General features: G+C 43.6%; 1 protein-coding gene across 1 annotated transcript in view; it reads right to left on the bottom strand.

Annotated features, from left to right (window-relative positions):
* SMC5 (structural maintenance of chromosomes 5) overlaps positions 1–19,049 on the bottom strand; it is a 57,425-nt gene that overhangs the window by 8,480 nt on the left and 29,896 nt on the right. The window contains exons 17-21 of the mRNA XM_077344827.1: positions 12,017–12,139; positions 5,932–6,060; positions 2,009–2,104; positions 873–977; positions 23–142 (exon numbers count right to left, since the gene is read on the bottom strand). Coding sequence (XP_077200942.1) covers positions 23–142; positions 873–977; positions 2,009–2,104; positions 5,932–6,060; positions 12,017–12,139 — 573 coding nt within the window. The remainder of the gene's footprint in view (positions 1–22; positions 143–872; positions 978–2,008; positions 2,105–5,931; positions 6,061–12,016; positions 12,140–19,049) is intronic.

Consider the following 19,049-nt stretch of genomic DNA (forward strand, 5'->3'; position numbering starts at 1 on the left):
AAAAATACAGAACACGTAATACCTCATTTTCTGTGTGAAGATCCACTTCTCCTGCACACTGCATGGAACTAAAAAAGCTACTGAACTTGTCATTGATTTGGTCAATGAGCTGTTTTAGAGGGTTTAGCCACTTTTCTTTAACCTAATAATGAAGAGACTAAGGTTAACAGAAATAATCTGGCAGCAAAGAGATTTCATGTGCAGCAGAGAATTCCAACTTCAGTAATGAAGCAAAGAATTATCATATGGCTGTATTTGGATGTTGTGACACAGTTTACTAATTTAACATAATTAACTTTTGCTTTATATTCCCACTGTCATGATGAAAGTTCACAGTCTGAGGAAGAGTGCTTGCACTCGAAAGCTCACGCCTTGAATAAATCTCTGTTGGTCTTAAAGGTGCAACTGGACTCTGATTTTATTGTGCTATCTCAGACCAACACGGCTACTCACTTGAATCTAATGTAGCAATTGTTACACTAAAGCTCTAAATTAGATTGTTAATAGACAACATGGGCAGGGAAGTGAGGGTACACCTTGGTCATGTAGCAATTGTGACCCTGGGAAAGGAAGAGGACACACACCACTGAACCTCCAGAATGCGTAGAAGAGATAAAGGTGCAACCTCCAGTTGCCCTACCTCTAATATCTGCATAGCCCCTGAGTCCTAGAGGGCTGCCCTGCCAAAGACTATGCATGCCTGGGCCCATTATTTCTGTAAGACTTCACTCCCTGTGCTCACGGGCATTGCATAATATTTTTATTATAAACAGCCATTTATATTTTACCCGTATTTCTCTATGTTAGCTGTTACTTATTTCAAAATGGAAACGATAATGAAAAGAACAGCAAACACGGCCAATACACGATACCTGTGAAATGTTTTGCCTAAACTCATCCAACTCTTTCTTCTTTTCCTGTAGCTCCAGTGTCATCTGCTGTATTTCTTCAGCCCTTTTATTACAGTCATCAACAACCTGGCAGGAAAAGTCTCTTGTAAATAGCAGAATCTTTCAGATGGAAAGCAAAGAGGTTGCACATTCACATATTGAACTAAAAACACCATGCTAAACCAGTTTGGTGTAGTGTAGTGGAGAGAGCTAATATGGTGTAGTGGAGAGAGCCAGTTTGGTGTAGTGGTTAGGAGTGTGGACTTCTAATCTGGCATGCCGGGTTCGATTCTGCACTCCCCCACATGCAGCCAGCTGGGTGACTTTGGGCTCACCACAGTTCTGAGAAGCTGTTCTGACCGAGCAGTGATATCAGGGCTCTCTCAGCCTCACCCACCTCACAGGGTGTCTGTTGTGGGGAGAGGAAAGGGAAGGCGACTGTAAGCCGCTTTGAGCCTCCTTCGGGTAGAGAACAGCGGCACATAAGAACCAACTCCTGTTGTTCATATACAGAAAAAATGACACAGTGACAATACAAAATGTATTTCCAAGCCTAAGCATACAGGACCCAGGAATTTGCTGCACTTTACGCGGTTCATGATGCTCACAGAGTCCTTTGTTTATCCTTGAGCTGTCCTAATACCATGTAAAGTGCTGGGAAAGAAGGCCCAGTTTTAAGCATGAGCACTGTGCAAACGACAGAAACTAAACTCAACCTTCCATTACTGACCTCCCCAGAATCCATCACCAGAACTTACCAGCTCGCTGAGAGAGATGCCAAGAGGAAGAAATGAGCAGAAGGGGAACCAGGTGAGCCATAAGAGAGGCAACCTGCTTGGACTACTGAGGAGGCCTCATGTTAAATGAAATGAACCTGCTGCAGTCCTATGTCGTTTGAGCCACAGCTAGTCCCCCCCCCCTCCCCCATTTCTTTTGAAATACAAGCAGCACAGAACATAGAACACATTGGTCTTTGGGAAGAAACCTACTTAAAATTCTAATAGATTCAGACTGGCATTTACAACACATTGTTCCTGCTGCTTAGCTTATTATTATTATTATTATTATTACTAAGCAACCCAGTACAGTGTGGGAGTCAAATACTGAGGGGTACTTACTGAAGCGCTGAGGCCTGTGAAGCAGGAAGCTCTTGATTTCTCCTCATTCAGTAAAGCGTCAATTTCATCTAGTGTGTTTGGGAGAGCCTGGAATGCCTTTTTTCAAAAAGAAAGGAAGAACCACCTTTTAAAATTAAACTTGTATATGAAATAAGAGACTGTCAAATGCCAACCAGAGATTAAGACAAATGCCTAATCTGTGAATTGTGAATTCTTCAAGATCTATGGCAGCTCTGCTTATACCCAATTTCACCTTTCCTGATTTGACTGCTCTCCAAGATTAACAGCAGATTAATAGCAGCCGCCCTGTGTCCGAATCTCCAGTGCTGCACAAAGATACACACCTGCTAGCTATTGATGACCACATTTTTAATTCTAATATGAGCTTTTGGTCTTCTCTAGGAACAGCAGCACTACAAGGCTCATCCTGATCTTGCAGTGAACTTTGGAGAATTTCAATGTTACGGGGATAAGCCTCTATCCTGCCCTGCCTGTCTTGGAGCTACAAAACCACTGAGGAACTGTGAATGTGCCTGAAGATCACTCCAGCATCACAGTTAAAACCCAGTACCCTTCCTTTCTTGGGGCATGAGTAGGATTGATAGGGAACATGCATTTTAACTGGCTTGCAAGGTCAGCTAACATTTGCAGACATAGATCTTTTATGCACGGCGGCAGCTACCCCACTCTGCAGCTGTGCCATTGTGGTAGAGCAGGATGCCCCGCCGTTCCCCGTGTATGCACGGGGGCGGGGCATGCTGGGCTGCCCCGGCGTAGCAGGGCCAGGAGGGCTGGATCGCTCCCGGCCGAGGTAAGCGAAGTGGCCGGGGGCGGGAGGGGGTGAAGTGGGGGGGCCACGATCACTCCACATGCACTGGTGGGGGCAGGGGGTTACAGCTGCCAGCTCCGCGGCTCCATGGAGCCCATAGGGGCATGCGGTGTCCCTCAAGGGACATCGCAGGTCCGCGCTGGGCGGGCCAAAAGACCCGGCGCTGGCGATTATGTACAGCGCTGGCTCGCCTCAGCCCCTGCCAGCCCCCAGCGTACCCTGGAAGCTGCGGAAGTTCCCGTGTTTGCTTAACGCGGGCCTTCCGTAGCCCTGGGTTGGGACATGCCCGCACTGGGGGCGAGCATTATCGGGGATTTTCCCCGAAGCGCTGCCACCACCAGCGCAGGCATTATGGCCTGTGCATAATGGGCCATAGTGAACGTTTCTCCCTACCTTCATTAAGTTCTACAAATATTGTGAGGAAGTCCAGCATGTGAAGAATTAGCCACACCTTCACCTCACTGTCATACCCATGGAGAAAATTTCCACACAAACTTCCCACTTTCATTCACTGGAGGCAGATCCTTGGCTTGAGGAAGACCAAGGGCACCTTCCTCGTCTTGTATACAATGCTCATTCCAAGACATGCTAACAGAGACAGCCTAAGTAGACTAATGCCTATAAACTACTGGGCAAGGTCTATGACAGTTTTCCAGTCCATCATCTTACTACTCTTATTCTCTGTTAATACAGATAGCCACCCCCCCCCCAATCTTTAGGAGTTTTTTTTTGGGGGGGGGGTGGCTTGCAGGTTCAGAAATAAAACATTTAAAGGTTCTGACTAGATGAGTCAGCCTTTTTCCTCCCACAAGATAACTTCCGTATTCACTTGCGTCTCTGTTACAAAGACCCATTTGCCTATGAATCACATGCTGATTTAATCTTTCATTTTGTCTCCTGGATATCTCCTTTTTACAGTTTCAAGTGCTGCTTCTACATATGTGTATTTAAGAGTTCATTCCCCCCCCTTCCAAGCTCGTTTTTTTTTTTTAAGTCATAATTCTTCTGAGTAAATAAAGGCGCTGAGTTTGGAATATCAGTACTGTGCAAAGCTACAACGGACTCTTGCTGCAGACTAGCAGAACCACTTTCCCCTGAACACAATCCTAAAGAGAACATTGCATGTTTGAACAAAACGCTGAGTGAATTTCCAGAGTGTTACACACATCTGTGCACATTCCTTAAATGGTGGCATCAAAAGCTGTAAGAGTTTAAACAAACTATCCAGAGTGTCATTCACTTTCTTAGGGGTACCAGACACCTCTGCTGAGACTAAATTTTTCTGGAGCCAGTAAAGTAACAGCAGAAGCATTTTAAATGATGGAAGTACACTATTTCTGACCTCTGCAAACCAGAGTCTCTATTGTATTACAGTGATGCAGAGAACACAGAGTTTCCCCCCTCCTTTGTCAGGAGATTCTTCAAAGGCCATAAACGAGGGGTGGCCAAACTGTGGCTCTACAAATGTCCACAGACTACAATTCCCATGAGCCCCTGTTTGGCCACCCCTGCCATAAGCCAATGAGTTTTTGTTTCAACTGCACTACAAGTACTGGCTCCTATATGGACTAGCAATAAATGAGGGAAGAACTAGGAAGAAGCCAACCCTATCTCTCCAGAATGATTCACAGCAAGTTCTGAACCAGAAAGGTTTTCTTCTCAAACTGGAGGTAAAGACAAAGGAGATGACCTCCTCCTCTTATGCTCCTTACGGTGATTATTTCTCATAGCTTGGTACAGTATGTACCTTGCATGAAGAAAGCTGCAGGCTTCATTCACAGTATCACCAAAAGGAATGGACATGAGCCAGGAAATGCAGTTCATGAATGTTTATGGTTCACAGTGTACACAGTTTGCGAACCACAAATTGTCATGCACTTTTGAGAGCTGAACAAACCAATTTGGTTTGTGATGCAGTAGAACAGTCCCCTCACATACTAGAGACACCAAACTTGCAGGGGATCTCTGGCTGACTCTCCTACACTTACCCCCCAATCAGATCCTTGCAAGAAAGAAGAACATAGCAGTCCCAGTCAATCATCTTTGGAAACAAGCTGCAAAGAACTACCACTCTCATTTGCTCCTTCAGTTGTGGTGGCAGGACCTTTTCCCCTCTGCAAATAAGATGCCTAGGGTACCTATGGCCCATAGAAGTGGAACCCTTGGTCTAGCTCACTTGAAACTTGGATGGTCTTGAGCAAACAAACAGCACTCACATTTCTGCAATTTTAGTGTCATTTGGCTGGAAAACAGTCACTGGATAATCCTCTTCAGAATCTACTTGTCTTTGCTGTGCTAAACAGCAGCAACTCTCCCCAACGCCAAGCTTCTTATCCTGAGTCAGGGACTGTACAATCTTAAGCACTTATCCCCTTGAACACCCAGAATTCAATAGACTAAGAAGGATGGAACTCTTCTTAGGACTGCACTGTAAGTCTTCCAAAAGGTAGCATAAGGATAGGAGGCTGTGCCTGAACACCAGAAGCCTACTTTCCCCTATTACAAGTAAAGTTTACCTGGACTTCAAAGTTCTGCTATTTGGCTAAGACTAGCTCCCAAGAAATTATGGAGAGGCAGCACAAAAGGGAAAAAAAGATGGACTTGAAAGAAGAGATTAAGTAGAACATATTTCAGCTATAATTATTTTTCTCATGGGTAATTATGCATATTTCTGTGCACAAGCTATACTATCTGTAAAAAAATCTCATATGACTGGTAATATACAAGTCACAAGAAACCTAAAAAATCCAGTACTCAAGAGGATCATAACTGATAAATAAGCCATTTTCTTTTTATAACATGCCGGGAAGATTTCTTTTATAGAACACGTAACATAACTGTTTGATAATACGGAAGAAAGGTTGTGCGTACCATGTTTCAGAGGTATGTTCATAATAGTGGACAAGGAATGGAATGCAGTGCATTAGGATTTAGCCTCATCCTAAATGTACAATAGACAGGCAGAGAAAGACTTAAAATTCCTCCACCCAACAGAGGTTCTGCCAGCAACAAAAGCAATAGTCAAGTGCATTTCTAAAGAACTGTAACAGAGCAGGACTTTGAGAATCCATTATCCTACCACAGTGATACTTACAAGGTAAAAGTCCTCAGGGATGGTTTTTTGATCTGGGCGAAGGCCACAAGCTTGTTTAGCTTTACGCAATAAACTCTTACAGTTTTCAAGGAAACTACGTCTCCTTTCTTCCAGCTCCATAACCTGTTGCTGTAACAGAGGAAATAAAATAAAAAGCAGCATTACTGTAACGAAAATTCTAGTGATTTCAAACACAGTACATTAAAATTTAGTCTACCTCGTATCTAAAAAAATGTATGACCTACCAGATCAAGCAGCCCACCTGCCACATTAGGTAGCCCTCTGAGGACTCAGTGAGCCTTCTGGTTTGGCTACAAAAACTGTAAAGGCTTCACCAAGCAGGCCACAACACAGGGGACATGACTCACATTTAGCATAGTGAGTCACAAAGTTATGTAATGTAACTCGGGTTGTAAGTGAAAGTCAACTTCTAAAAACCCACACACACATACAGCAAGAATCCATCACACAATGTTCAACCACAGCAACCCTTCAGATTAGGATTATTTTCCACCAGAGCTGATGGAACACAGAGGTTAAGAGAATGAGCTGTGATCCAGGAGTATCCAAGGGAAATCTCACCTCTGCCACAAACTCACCAACTAGCCTTAGGCAAAGTACTCATTCACTATATGGGGATAATACTGAAGGTGTTATATATTTATTTGGTATTGCCAATAATAAACTGGATTAGTGGAACCACAAAGAATGGTCAGCCAAACTAATCTCTCCAAAGACCCTCCAAAAAAGATACCCTCTCGAATTCTTCCTTTCCATATATCAAAGGAACATCAATTTAAGGCAGCTTGTTAATATCATAGAAGAACCCATGTTGCAGGTTCCCAGTTATATATCGCTTTACATATTAACATATTTTATAATTTAATAAAATAAAAATTAATAATAATAATAATAATAATAATAAAATATATTAAAATGTCATTTATTTGGCGCATTTTTATCCCACTCATCCTCCAATGAGTTCAGATGATATGCATAGGTCTCCTCTCCTGCCTTTTATTCTCACAAGCAATGGAGCAGACTAGATAAAAAAAAGACTTGTCAGAAGAAGAAGAAGAAGAAGGAGGAGGAGGAGGAGGAGGAGGAGTTGGTTCTTATATGCCGCTTTTCTCTACCCGAAGGAGGCTCAAGGTGGCTTACAGTCGCCTTCCCTTTCCTCTCCCCACAACAGACACCCTGTGAGGTAGGTGAGGCTGAGAGAGCTCTGATATCGCTGCTCGGTCAGAACAGTTTTATCAGTGCCGTGGCGAGCCTAAGGTCACCCAGCTGGCTGCATGTGGGGGAGCGCAGAATCAAACCCAGCATGCCAGATTAGAAGTCCACACTCCAAACCACTTCACCAAACTGGCTCTCAATCTAATGCTATCTAATCTAATGCCATCCAATAAGTTTCAAGCCACGAGGGAATTCTAGCTTGGACCTTCTTGCTCCTAGTGTAGCGTTATAATCACTACAATACAGCAAGACACAGTTATTTATTACTTAATGATAACTAAGCTACCAGTGAACCCACCCACCCCCATAAGGGCTTCTGACTGGTCTAAGATGTAACTATGATGGTAACAGTAAGTCCATCAGGAGGTAATGAAAGGTGTACAGTGTGATCTGCAATACAGGGAACACTTCTTATGCTCTTAGCCTCAGGTGTAACAGAACAATCTGGGAAAGCAAAACATGCTATATGTCATACTCAACCTTAAATCAACCTTTGAAAAGCCCTTTTCCCCAGTCCTGATCCAACACCGGTAGTGTGACCTTTTGTCTGTACACAATAGCCTCAGGAGTGGAAGAAAATCAACTTGCTTGAGTGTGAGAGAGCATTTACTGCATTATAAGATGATAGTCCTGAAAAAACTCACAGGAGCATCTGAACTACACACACACTCTCAAGCAGGCAAGGGCCCTGAGGCCTAACCTGTTGAACAAACCTCCCCTGCACTGTGCTGTTCCATCTGCTTCTGCCACCGCTTCTATATGGCAGAGGTGGGCTGGGGTGGCTGACTCAGCAGTGAAATGGGCTGGTGCTAGAACTGCTGCTTTGCCTCCCTAACTATTCACAGCAGAACCCAAGTTAAAGTAACCCCCTAGAAGCAGAGATTGCCTATCTGGCTGGGCGTTGAGAGCTCCAGTCTTGATACTAGACCCTTCCTCCCTAGCCTGTGTCTGTCACTCTGTGTGCACATATGCAAAAATCACCCGTTTAAAATTATGTGAAAAGGGGCTCTGTTGTCATTTTGGAAGCTCTGGCAGAAAGTGGGCTCTCTATTAAACTGCAGGCAATGACAGATGCTAGGCTTTGTTGACCAATGACACCAGGCCTGAAACAGTATTCTAGCTACAGAGCTAAAAGGAGTTGATAACAGTGGCATAAGAACCTTAAAAGCCAAAGGCCAGTTTTTTACAACCTCTCATCTGAAAAACAGGCACACAAACCATTGTAACACAACATGCCACTACTATGTAGAAGCAAACAAAACTATAACTTCTCAAGCAGGTAGATGTATTCTACATTCAACTGCTTATCTAAAGCTATTTATGAAAGTTATCTGTCATTTATCAATGGTAAATAGATCTGAGGGTTTTTATTTCTTCCACCCCTGACCCCTTTTCAGTACCAAGGATTCCTACTGAAAGAAAACAAAACTATTATAATTGCATTTTATAAAAAGGAAAGGAGATCCTGATAAAACAACCTGAACTGAATATCTGCACTGTATGTAACTTATATGTGTTTTCTCACATTCCAGTCTGTCTCAAAGGCACACCCAACTATGGTTGGGGAGAGAAAACAAATTCAACTCTGGTATTCTGCTCTTAGACTACAATACAGGTTATTATGGCAAGACAATATGAAATAAAACAAAAACATTTCATATATATTTGTACTAATTCATAGGAATTGTTACAGAAGCATAGGGATAAAAGGGAGTAGGAGAAAACCTCAAAGGGCTGGAAATTAATTACTGGTTAAAACTGTGTAGCTTCAAACAAGCAAGGCTGTTCTATTTATTGGTTAAGAAGGAATAAGTAAGAAAATAGGGGGAATACATTGAGGAAATGTTTATATGATGAAACATCCACCTGCTGGGCTTCCAAAGAGTGAGACTTTCCTTCCCCCTTGTTTTGCAATTTAGATTATTACTCCTGCTTTCTTGTGGATTACTTATAATAAATTCGCCAATGCCATGCTGACATCCAGACTGGGCTATGGAAGATGCTCTACATGGGGATGCCTTTGAAAATAAGTTTGCAACTTTTGACTGGTGGAATATGTGGCACCTTAAATGAGGACTCCCTCTAGTAAGCACACTGTCTACCATCTCTACTCCCAGTTTGTTTCTGGACCCAATTGAAAGTTCTTGTTTTAGATCTTCAAAGACCTCAATGGTTCTTGAAGGACATGCTCCAGTCTGGAGATCTAAACTTCAGACCTCCCTCTTAGGATCTAACTCTGCCCTTTCATGACAAGCTTTCTAATGGAGTAAAATACTTCTTTTAGTTCAGATGAACTTTTAACTGGAATCTTATCCCTGATTTCATATTATTGTTTTATTTTCAATGTTTTAAAATGTTCAAACTACCACACCATTGCACTCATTTCTCATGCTAGCAAAGTTATGCTCAAAATCCTACAAGCTAGGCTCCAGCAATATGTGGACCGAGAACTTCCAGAAGTACAGGCAGGATTTCGAAGAGGCAGAGGAACTAGAGATCAAATTGCCAACATACGCTGGATCATTTACAAAGCTAGGGAGTTCCAGAAGAACATCTACTTCTGCTTCATTGACTAAAGCCTTTGATTGTGTGGAGCACAACAAATTGTGGCAAGTTCTTAAAGGGATGGGAATACCAGAGCATCTTATCTGTCTCTTGAGAAACCTATATGCAGGTCAAGAAGCAACAGTGAGAACCGGGCATAGAATCACAGATTGGTTCAAAATTGATAAAGGTGTTCGGCAAGGGCTGTATACTGTCGCCTTGCCTATTTAACATGTATGTGGAGCACATCATGAGAAAGGCGGGGTTAGATGAGTCACAAATTGGGATCAAGATTGCAGAGAGAAATATCAACAACCTCAGATATGCAGATGATACCACTCTAATGGCAGATAGCGAAGAGGAACTAAAGAGCCTCTTGATGTGGGTGAAGGAGGAAAGTGCAAAAGCTGGCTTGAAACTCAACAACATGGCATCCGGCCCTCTTGAGTCCTGGCAAATAGATGGGGAAGAAATGGAGGTAGTGACAGATTTTATTTTCCTGGACTCCAAGATCACTGCAGATGGGGACTGCAGCAAAGAAATTAAAAGAAGCTAGCTCCTGGGGAGGAAAGCTATGGCAAATCTAGACAGCATCCTAAAAAGCAGAGACTTCACCCTGCCAACAAAAGTGCGTCTAGTCAAGGCTATGGTATTCCTAGTTACAATGTATGGCTGTGAAAGTTGGACCATAAAGAAGGCCAAGCGTCAAAGAACTGAGGCTTTTGAACTCTGGTGCTGGAGAAGACTCTTGCGAGTCCCCTGGTCTGCAAGGCAAACAAACCGGTCAGTCCTAGAGGAGATCAGCCCTGCCTGCTCCTCAGGAGACCAGATCCTGAAGATGAAATACTTTGGTCACCTCATGAGAAGGAAGGACTCCCTGGAGAAGAGCCTAATGCTGGGAGCGATTGAGGGCAAAAGAAGAAGGGGATGACAGAGAATGAGGTGGCTGGGTGGAGCCACTGAAGCAGTCGGTGCAAGCTTAAATGGACTCCAGGGAATGGTAGAGGACAGGAAGGCCTGGAGGATCATTGTCCATGGAGTTGCGATGGGTCAGACAACTTCGCACCTAACAACAACAACAACACATATTATGAATGTTTAAATATGTGTTTTCATTTATTATGAACCACCACGACTAACAATATTTTTGATAGGAAGGTAAGTCTACACATTTTCAAAAAAATAGACTTTCTCTTAAGTATCAGAACTTTTCTATATTCTTCATTCTCTAACAGTCTTTCAATTGGCTTTAGGTGGCATGATAGGAGAAAGTCTGGCAAACTACTTCCTTGTGGAACTCAGCTGGAAAACAAGCACATTTATAATATTCCATAATTATTATGGCTGAACAGTTTCTACAGAAGGAAAACAAGATTGCCATGTTCTTAAACTGTGTTCTAAAATAAATATTGTACATTCTGAATAGTACTCAGTGCATTTTTCTCCCCAAATGTGCACCACTATATGAACCCAAAAAATTAAAATAAATCCAAGTAAGACAATTAACAAGTCTCTCTCAAAACAGTTGTCAAACATAAAGGTGACTGTGCCAATTATCTGATGAACAGATGGGTCTAACAATTCTTCCTACTGTTCCATATGGGTCATAAATACACATTTGCCTCTCACATACATGGGGGGGGGGGTAAACAAAATTGCTTAATGTGACCTAACATACCATGATGAATAAGATAAACCCAACCAGACTTGCAAATGTTCAGGTGATATGAGAAAATGCACATGCACCATAACAAAGAAATAAAGAAATATTTAAGGCCAAAGGCAATGTTTTACTTGACTTAATGAATCCCTGTGTCGACAAGCTCACAAAAGGCGCATATGCACTATTAGTCTCCAACAGAAAGATTTTGCCCGTCTGCCACAGCTTGTACAAATAATTTTTAAAGACTATCAACAGACTTTGGTAACACAGGAACAGTGATAATTCCAGAGAACACTGACAAAGCAATGGAATTTTGCTTGAGTTTTCAGCTGATCATATACATAAAATCTAATAAACACCGGACGGCTACTTTACAGAGAGGCTGAAATGAATAGTTCTCAAAGCATGAGGGTAGACAAGGAAAAAAAATTAGGGGAATTGTGATCATGTTCCTGGCCAGTGTTGTGATCATGTTCCTGGCCAGATATGAAGCACTGACCTATTACTGTCCAGCCAGATCACTGTGAGTTACGGCTCTCCATACACTTTTTCAGACAAGGGAGGAGGTACAGGTATGATATACTTCCCTTAGATTTTGTATATTTTCAAGTTCCTTCATATGATTTAAAAATGAAGCTCTACCTCAGCAGCCTGTAGTTGTGTGGTCGCAGCTTTATGTTCAGCCTCAAGTCGGTTCTTGCGGAAAGCAGCTGTGGTATTCTGTAGTACTAAATCTGTTCTGTGTCTGTTCAGGATCATACAATTCTATAGAACACAAACACAACAATCAGATACAATTTAGAAGAGACTGCATTTGCCATTTTTAAAACTAATACTATCACAGAAGTAAAAGATTTAATCCAGCAAACCCAAAGGGTGATCACAGACACAGATCTCTCCTACTCTTTCCCAGGCCTCCTTGCCAAAAAAAAAAAAAAAAACCCTCCCTCTCTCAAGTACAAGCAAGGATGCCTATATTTGCTCAACACAAAATGACTCTCTGAGTTGACTAGGGATAAGCATGACTTGAACCACAAAATTAAATTTGTCATGAATATTGCCCTGTTTGTAAACCAAATTTTGTAAACCAAAATTTTAAAGCAGTTTGTGGTGGTTTGGGAATAGGACAGAAAGCTTTCTGTTCCCCATAAAAGCTGCAAAAACAGCTGAGCAGTGGGGAGTACTCTGCTTCCCAACACTCAGCTAATTTTCAGCCTTTTTGCAAACTGCATTTAAAGGGATACAAACCAGTTTGGTTCACAAATAAGCCTCCCAGTTCAAGATTCAGCCATGAACCACAAACTGGCACAAACCATAATTTTCCTGTTCATGCCCATCCGTAGACTTCACTGCCAGAAATCTAGGGGGGGAAATCCAGCTTAATATTAAAGTAGATGCCCTAGCAATAGCAGAAATTTCCTGGGACCCTCTCTCATGGAAGCAGCCCTCCTACTGGGATACCACAAAGAACACCCAGATTAAAACGATTTTGTAAACCAATGCTCAACTTTTATCTTACTAGCCTTAGACAGTCCTCCGCTCTGATAACTGAATCACCCTGAGTTGTCCTGCTGTACTGTTTTCTGAAGAGCCTCTTGCGGCGCAGAGTGGTAAGGCAGCAGTCTGAAAGCTCTGCCCATGAGGCTGGGAGTTTAATCCCAGCAGCCGGCTCAAGGTTGACTCAGCCTTCCAAAATCGGTAAAATGAGTACCCAGCTTGCTGCTGGGGGGGGGTAAACGGTAATGACTGGGGAAGGCACTGGCAAACCACCCCGTATTGAGTCTGCCATGAAAACACTAGAGGGTGTCACCCCAAGGGTTAGACATGACCCGGTGCTTGCACAGGGGATACCTTTACCTTTATCTTTACTGTTTTCTGATATGGACTTCTGCTTCCACACCTAAATGCACACCTGGCTACACTCACCCAAAATTCTATCTCTCCAATAGGAAACAGGAACTTGCTCCCCTGAATCAATCCTGCTGCAGATCCTAATTCTGCACAGAATTGAGCAAATAACAGAATTCCTCATCAAGGTATCTACTTTAAAATTTATATATTGTGCATCTCAAGTCCCTCCAGCTTCATAGTTGGCTCTGCTCCTGGTTCTACCAGCTGGTTTATATCTTCTTAGGGCAGGCTTTCTCAATAAGGGTTTCATGAAACCCGGGAGCTTCTTGATGACCCTGGAAGGGTTTCTCAAATCAGTGGGAGTTAATCAATTTTTGAATACATTTAAAATATTTTTAAAATTTGTTAAAACATTTATCAGGTGATATGACCATATGTCGTTGCATGGGGTTTTGATATGTATGATGTAACCCGCCTCGAGCCTTTGGGGGGAGGCGGGCTAGAAATTAAATATAATAATAAAATAATTAAAATAAAATAAAAATAATATAGGTCATGTAGACCTCCCCCACCCAAATGGCCAATGATGGGCCTGAAGGGTGTGGGAAGAAGAAGGGCCCCAGTGGGCATATACATAGCTATGCTTCCCAACCCTATTCTCCATGACTGCACAATTTCAGAGGTTTCTCAAAGCCTGAAGAATGTTTCAAGACTTTCTCAATGGTAAAAAATGTTAAGAAAGGTTGTCTTGGTCCCCAATCCCCGGTCCGGGGCCCGGTACCGGTCTGTGGATCAGTCAGTACCGAGCCACGGCTCCTCCTCATCCTCCTCCCCGTTTGCTGCCTCGGGGGCTGCCCTGCCACTCTGCCACTGGCTCTCCTTTGGTGCTGTCCAGTGGCTGCTATGGCTGGGGCTCCCCCTAGGCATGGCACTGCGCAGCTGCTGCTGGCAGCATCTCCAAGCGGGCAGTGGGAAGTCAGGGGCGCCAGCAGGAAAGCAAGTGGAGCAGGGGCTTAGGCAGCAGTGGTGACATCCCTCAGCAAAAGACTACCCCCCTGGGCCTCAGTAAAATTGTCAAGCGTTGACCGGTCCCTAGTGATAAAAAGGTTGGGGACCACTGTCTTAGAGTAGTAAATATTTTCTATTTGATGTTCTTTGTCTCAATTCTCCTTCCTAAATTAAGTGTTGTATTAGGGACCTGGGTACACGATACCAAATTATCACCCTGATGATACAGTCTGACCCAACAAATGCAGGGGACACTGCATATTATGGGTCACCCAAGACATCTGAAATCCTAATGACAAAATTTGTGGGACTTGCTTGGACAAAATACCATGTAATCTGGGACTGCAATCAGGAGGGGGAAGTGGGCCATATTGCCCCGATCTTGCTTTTTTACCAGCATTACTTTGGTCGCTACAACATGTTGGGGACAATTTCCCCTGGCCCTCCCTCACCACTGCTGTGCCTGTGGCAGGAGGTGCTGTGGGAAGATGGAGATTGGAAATACTGGCATTGACAAGTACCCTCTGCTGGCATGTCATTTAATACAATCCAAACAATTCAGTTTGAGCAAACATTGTGTAACTTGAGACAGCTATTTTAGTGGCATGTATAATGTGAAATATATTTAAAGGGAGGGCTCTGTAGGGCCAGGGATACCAATAATCAGAGGGTATGACAGATATGGTAAGGAAAGGAGATGTTATGATAGAAGAGGTAGGTGATGCTATTGGCCAAACAGTGCAAATTTATTTGGACAATAAAAGAGCTGGAGGCCCCATGTCCAGCTTTGGAGGTTCTGTTTGAAGTCTTCAGACCGTTCTCATTAACCAAAGTGAATGGGTTGCTACCTTCAGTGAGGGTGACCATTCGTCCTCTTGATCACTGTCCATCTTGGTTACTCAAATTGATTGACAAGAAGATTGGAGGCCCCCTTCGGGTAATTATTAACCACTCCCTGTCTACTGGGGTATTCCCAAGGAAGCTGAAGGTGGCAGTTGTATGATCTTGAAGAAGCCATCGCTGGATCTTTGGGACCTGGACAGCTACTGCCCCATCTTGTATCTTGCATTTCTGTGGAAGATGGTTGAAAGAGCCATTGTGGACCAACTTATGTCTTACCTAGACTAGATGAAGCTTCATCTTTTGATCCATTCCAGTCTGACTTCCAACCTGGCCATGGGGTGGAGATGGTCCTAGTCACCTTGACAAATGATCTCCAGCACCAGGAGGATTGGGGCAGGTCAGCGCTGCTCATGATGTTAGATTTAATGGCAGTTTTCAACGTAGTACATCATAAGCTTTTGACTTACTGCCTCAATAAATCTGCTGTCAATATGGAAATCCAGGGGACAGCTTTACAGTGGTTGATCTTCTTTCTCCGGGGCTGCAGTGGGAAACAATCATTCTTGCCATTGTCAATTCCTTTGTGGAGTTCCTCAGGGTGCAATCTTCTCTTCCATATTATTCATCATCTTCATATACCCTCTAACCCAGCTGATCTGGAGATTTGGGCTTGCTTAACATCAATATACTGATGAAACCCAGCTTTATCTCCTAATGCAGTGGTCCCCAACCTTTTTGAGGCTGGGGCCGGCAGGGCAACTGCCCGCCCGTGCACGCTGTGCATGCGTGTCCACGCATTGTGCATGCACGGCCAGGTCGTGCATGCGCACATGCGCCATGTGATGGCCGAAACCGCGCATGCGCGGCACTTTCGCGCATGCGCGCGCACACAAAAGTGCTGCACATGCGCGGCCCTGATTCCCTCTCCCCCCCTTCCTGCAGTAAGAAGCTTCCCGGGCCGCAAGCTTGTGGCCTGGGAAGTTTTTTACTGCGGGGGGGGGGGGGGAGAGGGAGCCGTGGCCCGGCGCCATGGCCTTCGCGGCCTGCGGATTGGGGACCACTGTCCTAATGGATGGCCACTCATTTCTGGTGACATTTGCCAGTTGTTTGGAACCAATGACAGATCAGTGCAAGGATCATCAAATCCATTGATTTTGCAAAGTGAACCCATTTCAGTCCAAACAATCTTCTCTACTCTGTCTAGTGGAAAAAACACTTGTTTCTGGATTGTATCTATCACTGCCCACAAATGCATGATAACTTGCACAAGTGACAGCTGAGTCTTTTGGAGGATGATTAGGAAGCCATGACTGGAGAGACACTGGATAGTGTCCTGAATGTCCCTGAGTGCCTGATGGTGCCTTATAATGAGATATAGATGTATATAGATTCCTCCAAGGAGCAGGCTTGGAACAAGCAAGATGATCAGTTTAGCGAATACCCAGGAGAGTGGTGCCAATTCAAATTGAATGGTCCAGAACTGGAAGTGTTTTCAACCAAAGGTTGAAACTATGTCTGTCTTTCTGTCCTGGGATTTATGAGCATGTGAAGATATACGTCTGTCAAACTGATGGAGGCCACAAAGTCATCTAACTGCAGGGCTTCCATGGTAGTCTTCAAAGTCTCCATCCTGAATTTCTGCTACTTCACAAATCTGTTCAGGAATTTGAGGTCAATCTGTTCTTTTTGGAAACTATGGAAAAATCAGAATAGCTGCTTAAAAATCATTGCAATGATGGCATAGATCTGATTGTGGTAATCTCCAGCAGGTGTCTGACAGGATCCTATGTGCATTGTCTCTTGATGGGGCACTGAGGAAGTGGTGAGCAGAGGAATCTCTTGTGAGGTAGGGTGACTAATTTGAAGGAATAGCCACAGGTTATGGTTTCTTTAATTCATTCATCAGTGGTTGATAAAATTCAGGCCTAATGGAATTTTGAAGCTGTTCCCCTACTAGAGCTAGCCTGGCATCATTCTGTTCTTGCGGCTGTTTTCCTCCCTTACTGTAGGCTGTTGATTGGGTGAATTGTTACACTGCCCTGTGGCTCTGAAATTAGAATTGGATTTGGTCAATAACTGCTGCTCAGAGTTAGAGCTAAATCATGGAAGCATTCTGTAGGAACAAAAGGACAGTGAACCATAATTCTTCTGTCATCTCTTTTCCATTTTAGGATTACAGTATGGCCTTTTTGTCTTTGGTCTAAATTAAAGCTGTCCCCAAATAACTCACCAAGAAGGCTTTTTTTCTTCTCTAACTGACAAACTGTTCAAGCCAATCCTGGAAGCCTGGCAGGACAACAAAGGGCTCTCTCTTCTCCTGGCTTCCCACATGGTAGGAAGGTATGGTCTCCCTTCAACTCACCACTCCATTGTATAAGGCTGCATTGAACAGGCCTGATGAGCTGCTATAGGCCATCCTGATTTTATTCATTTTTTTAGATTTCATACAGCTTTGGGCGGTTCACATAAAACATCATGAGGTCATTACATGGAACATCATAACAAATATAACAATCATAACATATAACATATAACATATCAGCTAGGATATTGCAACAGAACATTATTCAACAAAGATAGCAACTTTAATAGAATGCTTAGGTAGGTCATATTTAGTCGTATAAGGGGGAGGAGTGTCAGGAGGGACCAGCAGATGTTGTTGGGTTGTAATTGGTTTGTAGAGGTCATAGTTCTGGTGCCAAAAATCAAGCCAGTGTCTTCATTGTGTGAGCCAGGCACTCTGCAATCAATGGCTCCCTCCAGTAGTTCTAGCATAGCAGGATAGCTAGACAAGCAGGTTTGCAGGGATTTCCGACTCCACTGCCTGGGGATCACCTCCCCCAACTCTCCCTCAGAGGAGGTCCCATGTTGGAAACCTCAGCTGCTGACATGACATCTGGAGCAGCCGGAAAAAGCAAACAGCCTCAGAGAAGATGAGGCCAGAAGAACAGCTTTTTGTTTATTTTTAAACAAAGAGAAAAGCCTACACATGGAAAGGAAAGAACAGAGTGCAACCAAAAGAGATCCTTACAGGAAAACCTTAGGACCTCTCTAAATCTACTGCTCTCTCAGGTGAAGGCAGAAAAAAGACTGAGGGGTAGGCTCCTCCTCCCCGCAGAGAAGGAAAATGCAATCAATTTCCTGCCTCCACGGATTGTGAGAAGAGGAACCCAAGCATATCGGAGTGTCTTCCTCCCCCTCAAGAGAGAGCAGGCTAGAATTCCAGCAAAATACTGTACCTCCAAAACAGTGGTTCTCAACCTTCCTAATGCCGCGAACCTTGAATACAGTTCCTCATGTTGTGGTGACCACCAACCATAAAATTATGCAATTGTTCTTTCACAAAAATTAAACCGAAACTGACCAATGGCATAAAGATCTATTGTTCATGATTGTATATAAATTGGGTTTTTTTTCCAGAGTTTCTCAATTCAGTTCTGCCTCTTGTCCCACCATGCCCATCTCGCTCTTTTCTGCTGCTCCAGACAGACAAACACTCTATCTCGATCTACCCAACAAGGCTGTTGTGTGGATGAGCAGTTGGCAACCGAGTGCAAGCACCTGCAGGAGGAGCAGCAACAGTGCCCCCAGGCAAAGCTGCTCACCCTGCCACGCCCCTGTGAAAGGGTCATTCGACCCCCAAAGGGGTCATGACCTCCAGGTTGAGAACCACTGCTATAAAAGGAGGCAAGTTACTGAGCATTAACATATGATACATCACGTCTGCCAGCCAATACTTAATGCTCTTTCTCTTATGAAAAGAATAAAAGTAGTAACTCATAACTCTTTTATTCTGATATATCACATAATAGTTCATAGAATCATAGAGTTGGAAGGGGCCATATAGGCCATCTAGTCCTACCCCCTGCTCAATGCAAGATCAGCCCAGAGCATCCTAAAGCATCCAAGTTCAAACTGCAGCAAGCTCTTTTGTATCAGGAGAGAATAGATACAAGTCATATTCAAAACATTT

The sequence above is a fragment of the Paroedura picta genome, chromosome 7 (genome assembly GCF_049243985.1).
Source record: "Paroedura picta isolate Pp20150507F chromosome 7, Ppicta_v3.0, whole genome shotgun sequence".
In the NCBI taxonomy this organism is placed as follows: Eukaryota; Metazoa; Chordata; class Lepidosauria; order Squamata; family Gekkonidae; genus Paroedura; species Paroedura picta.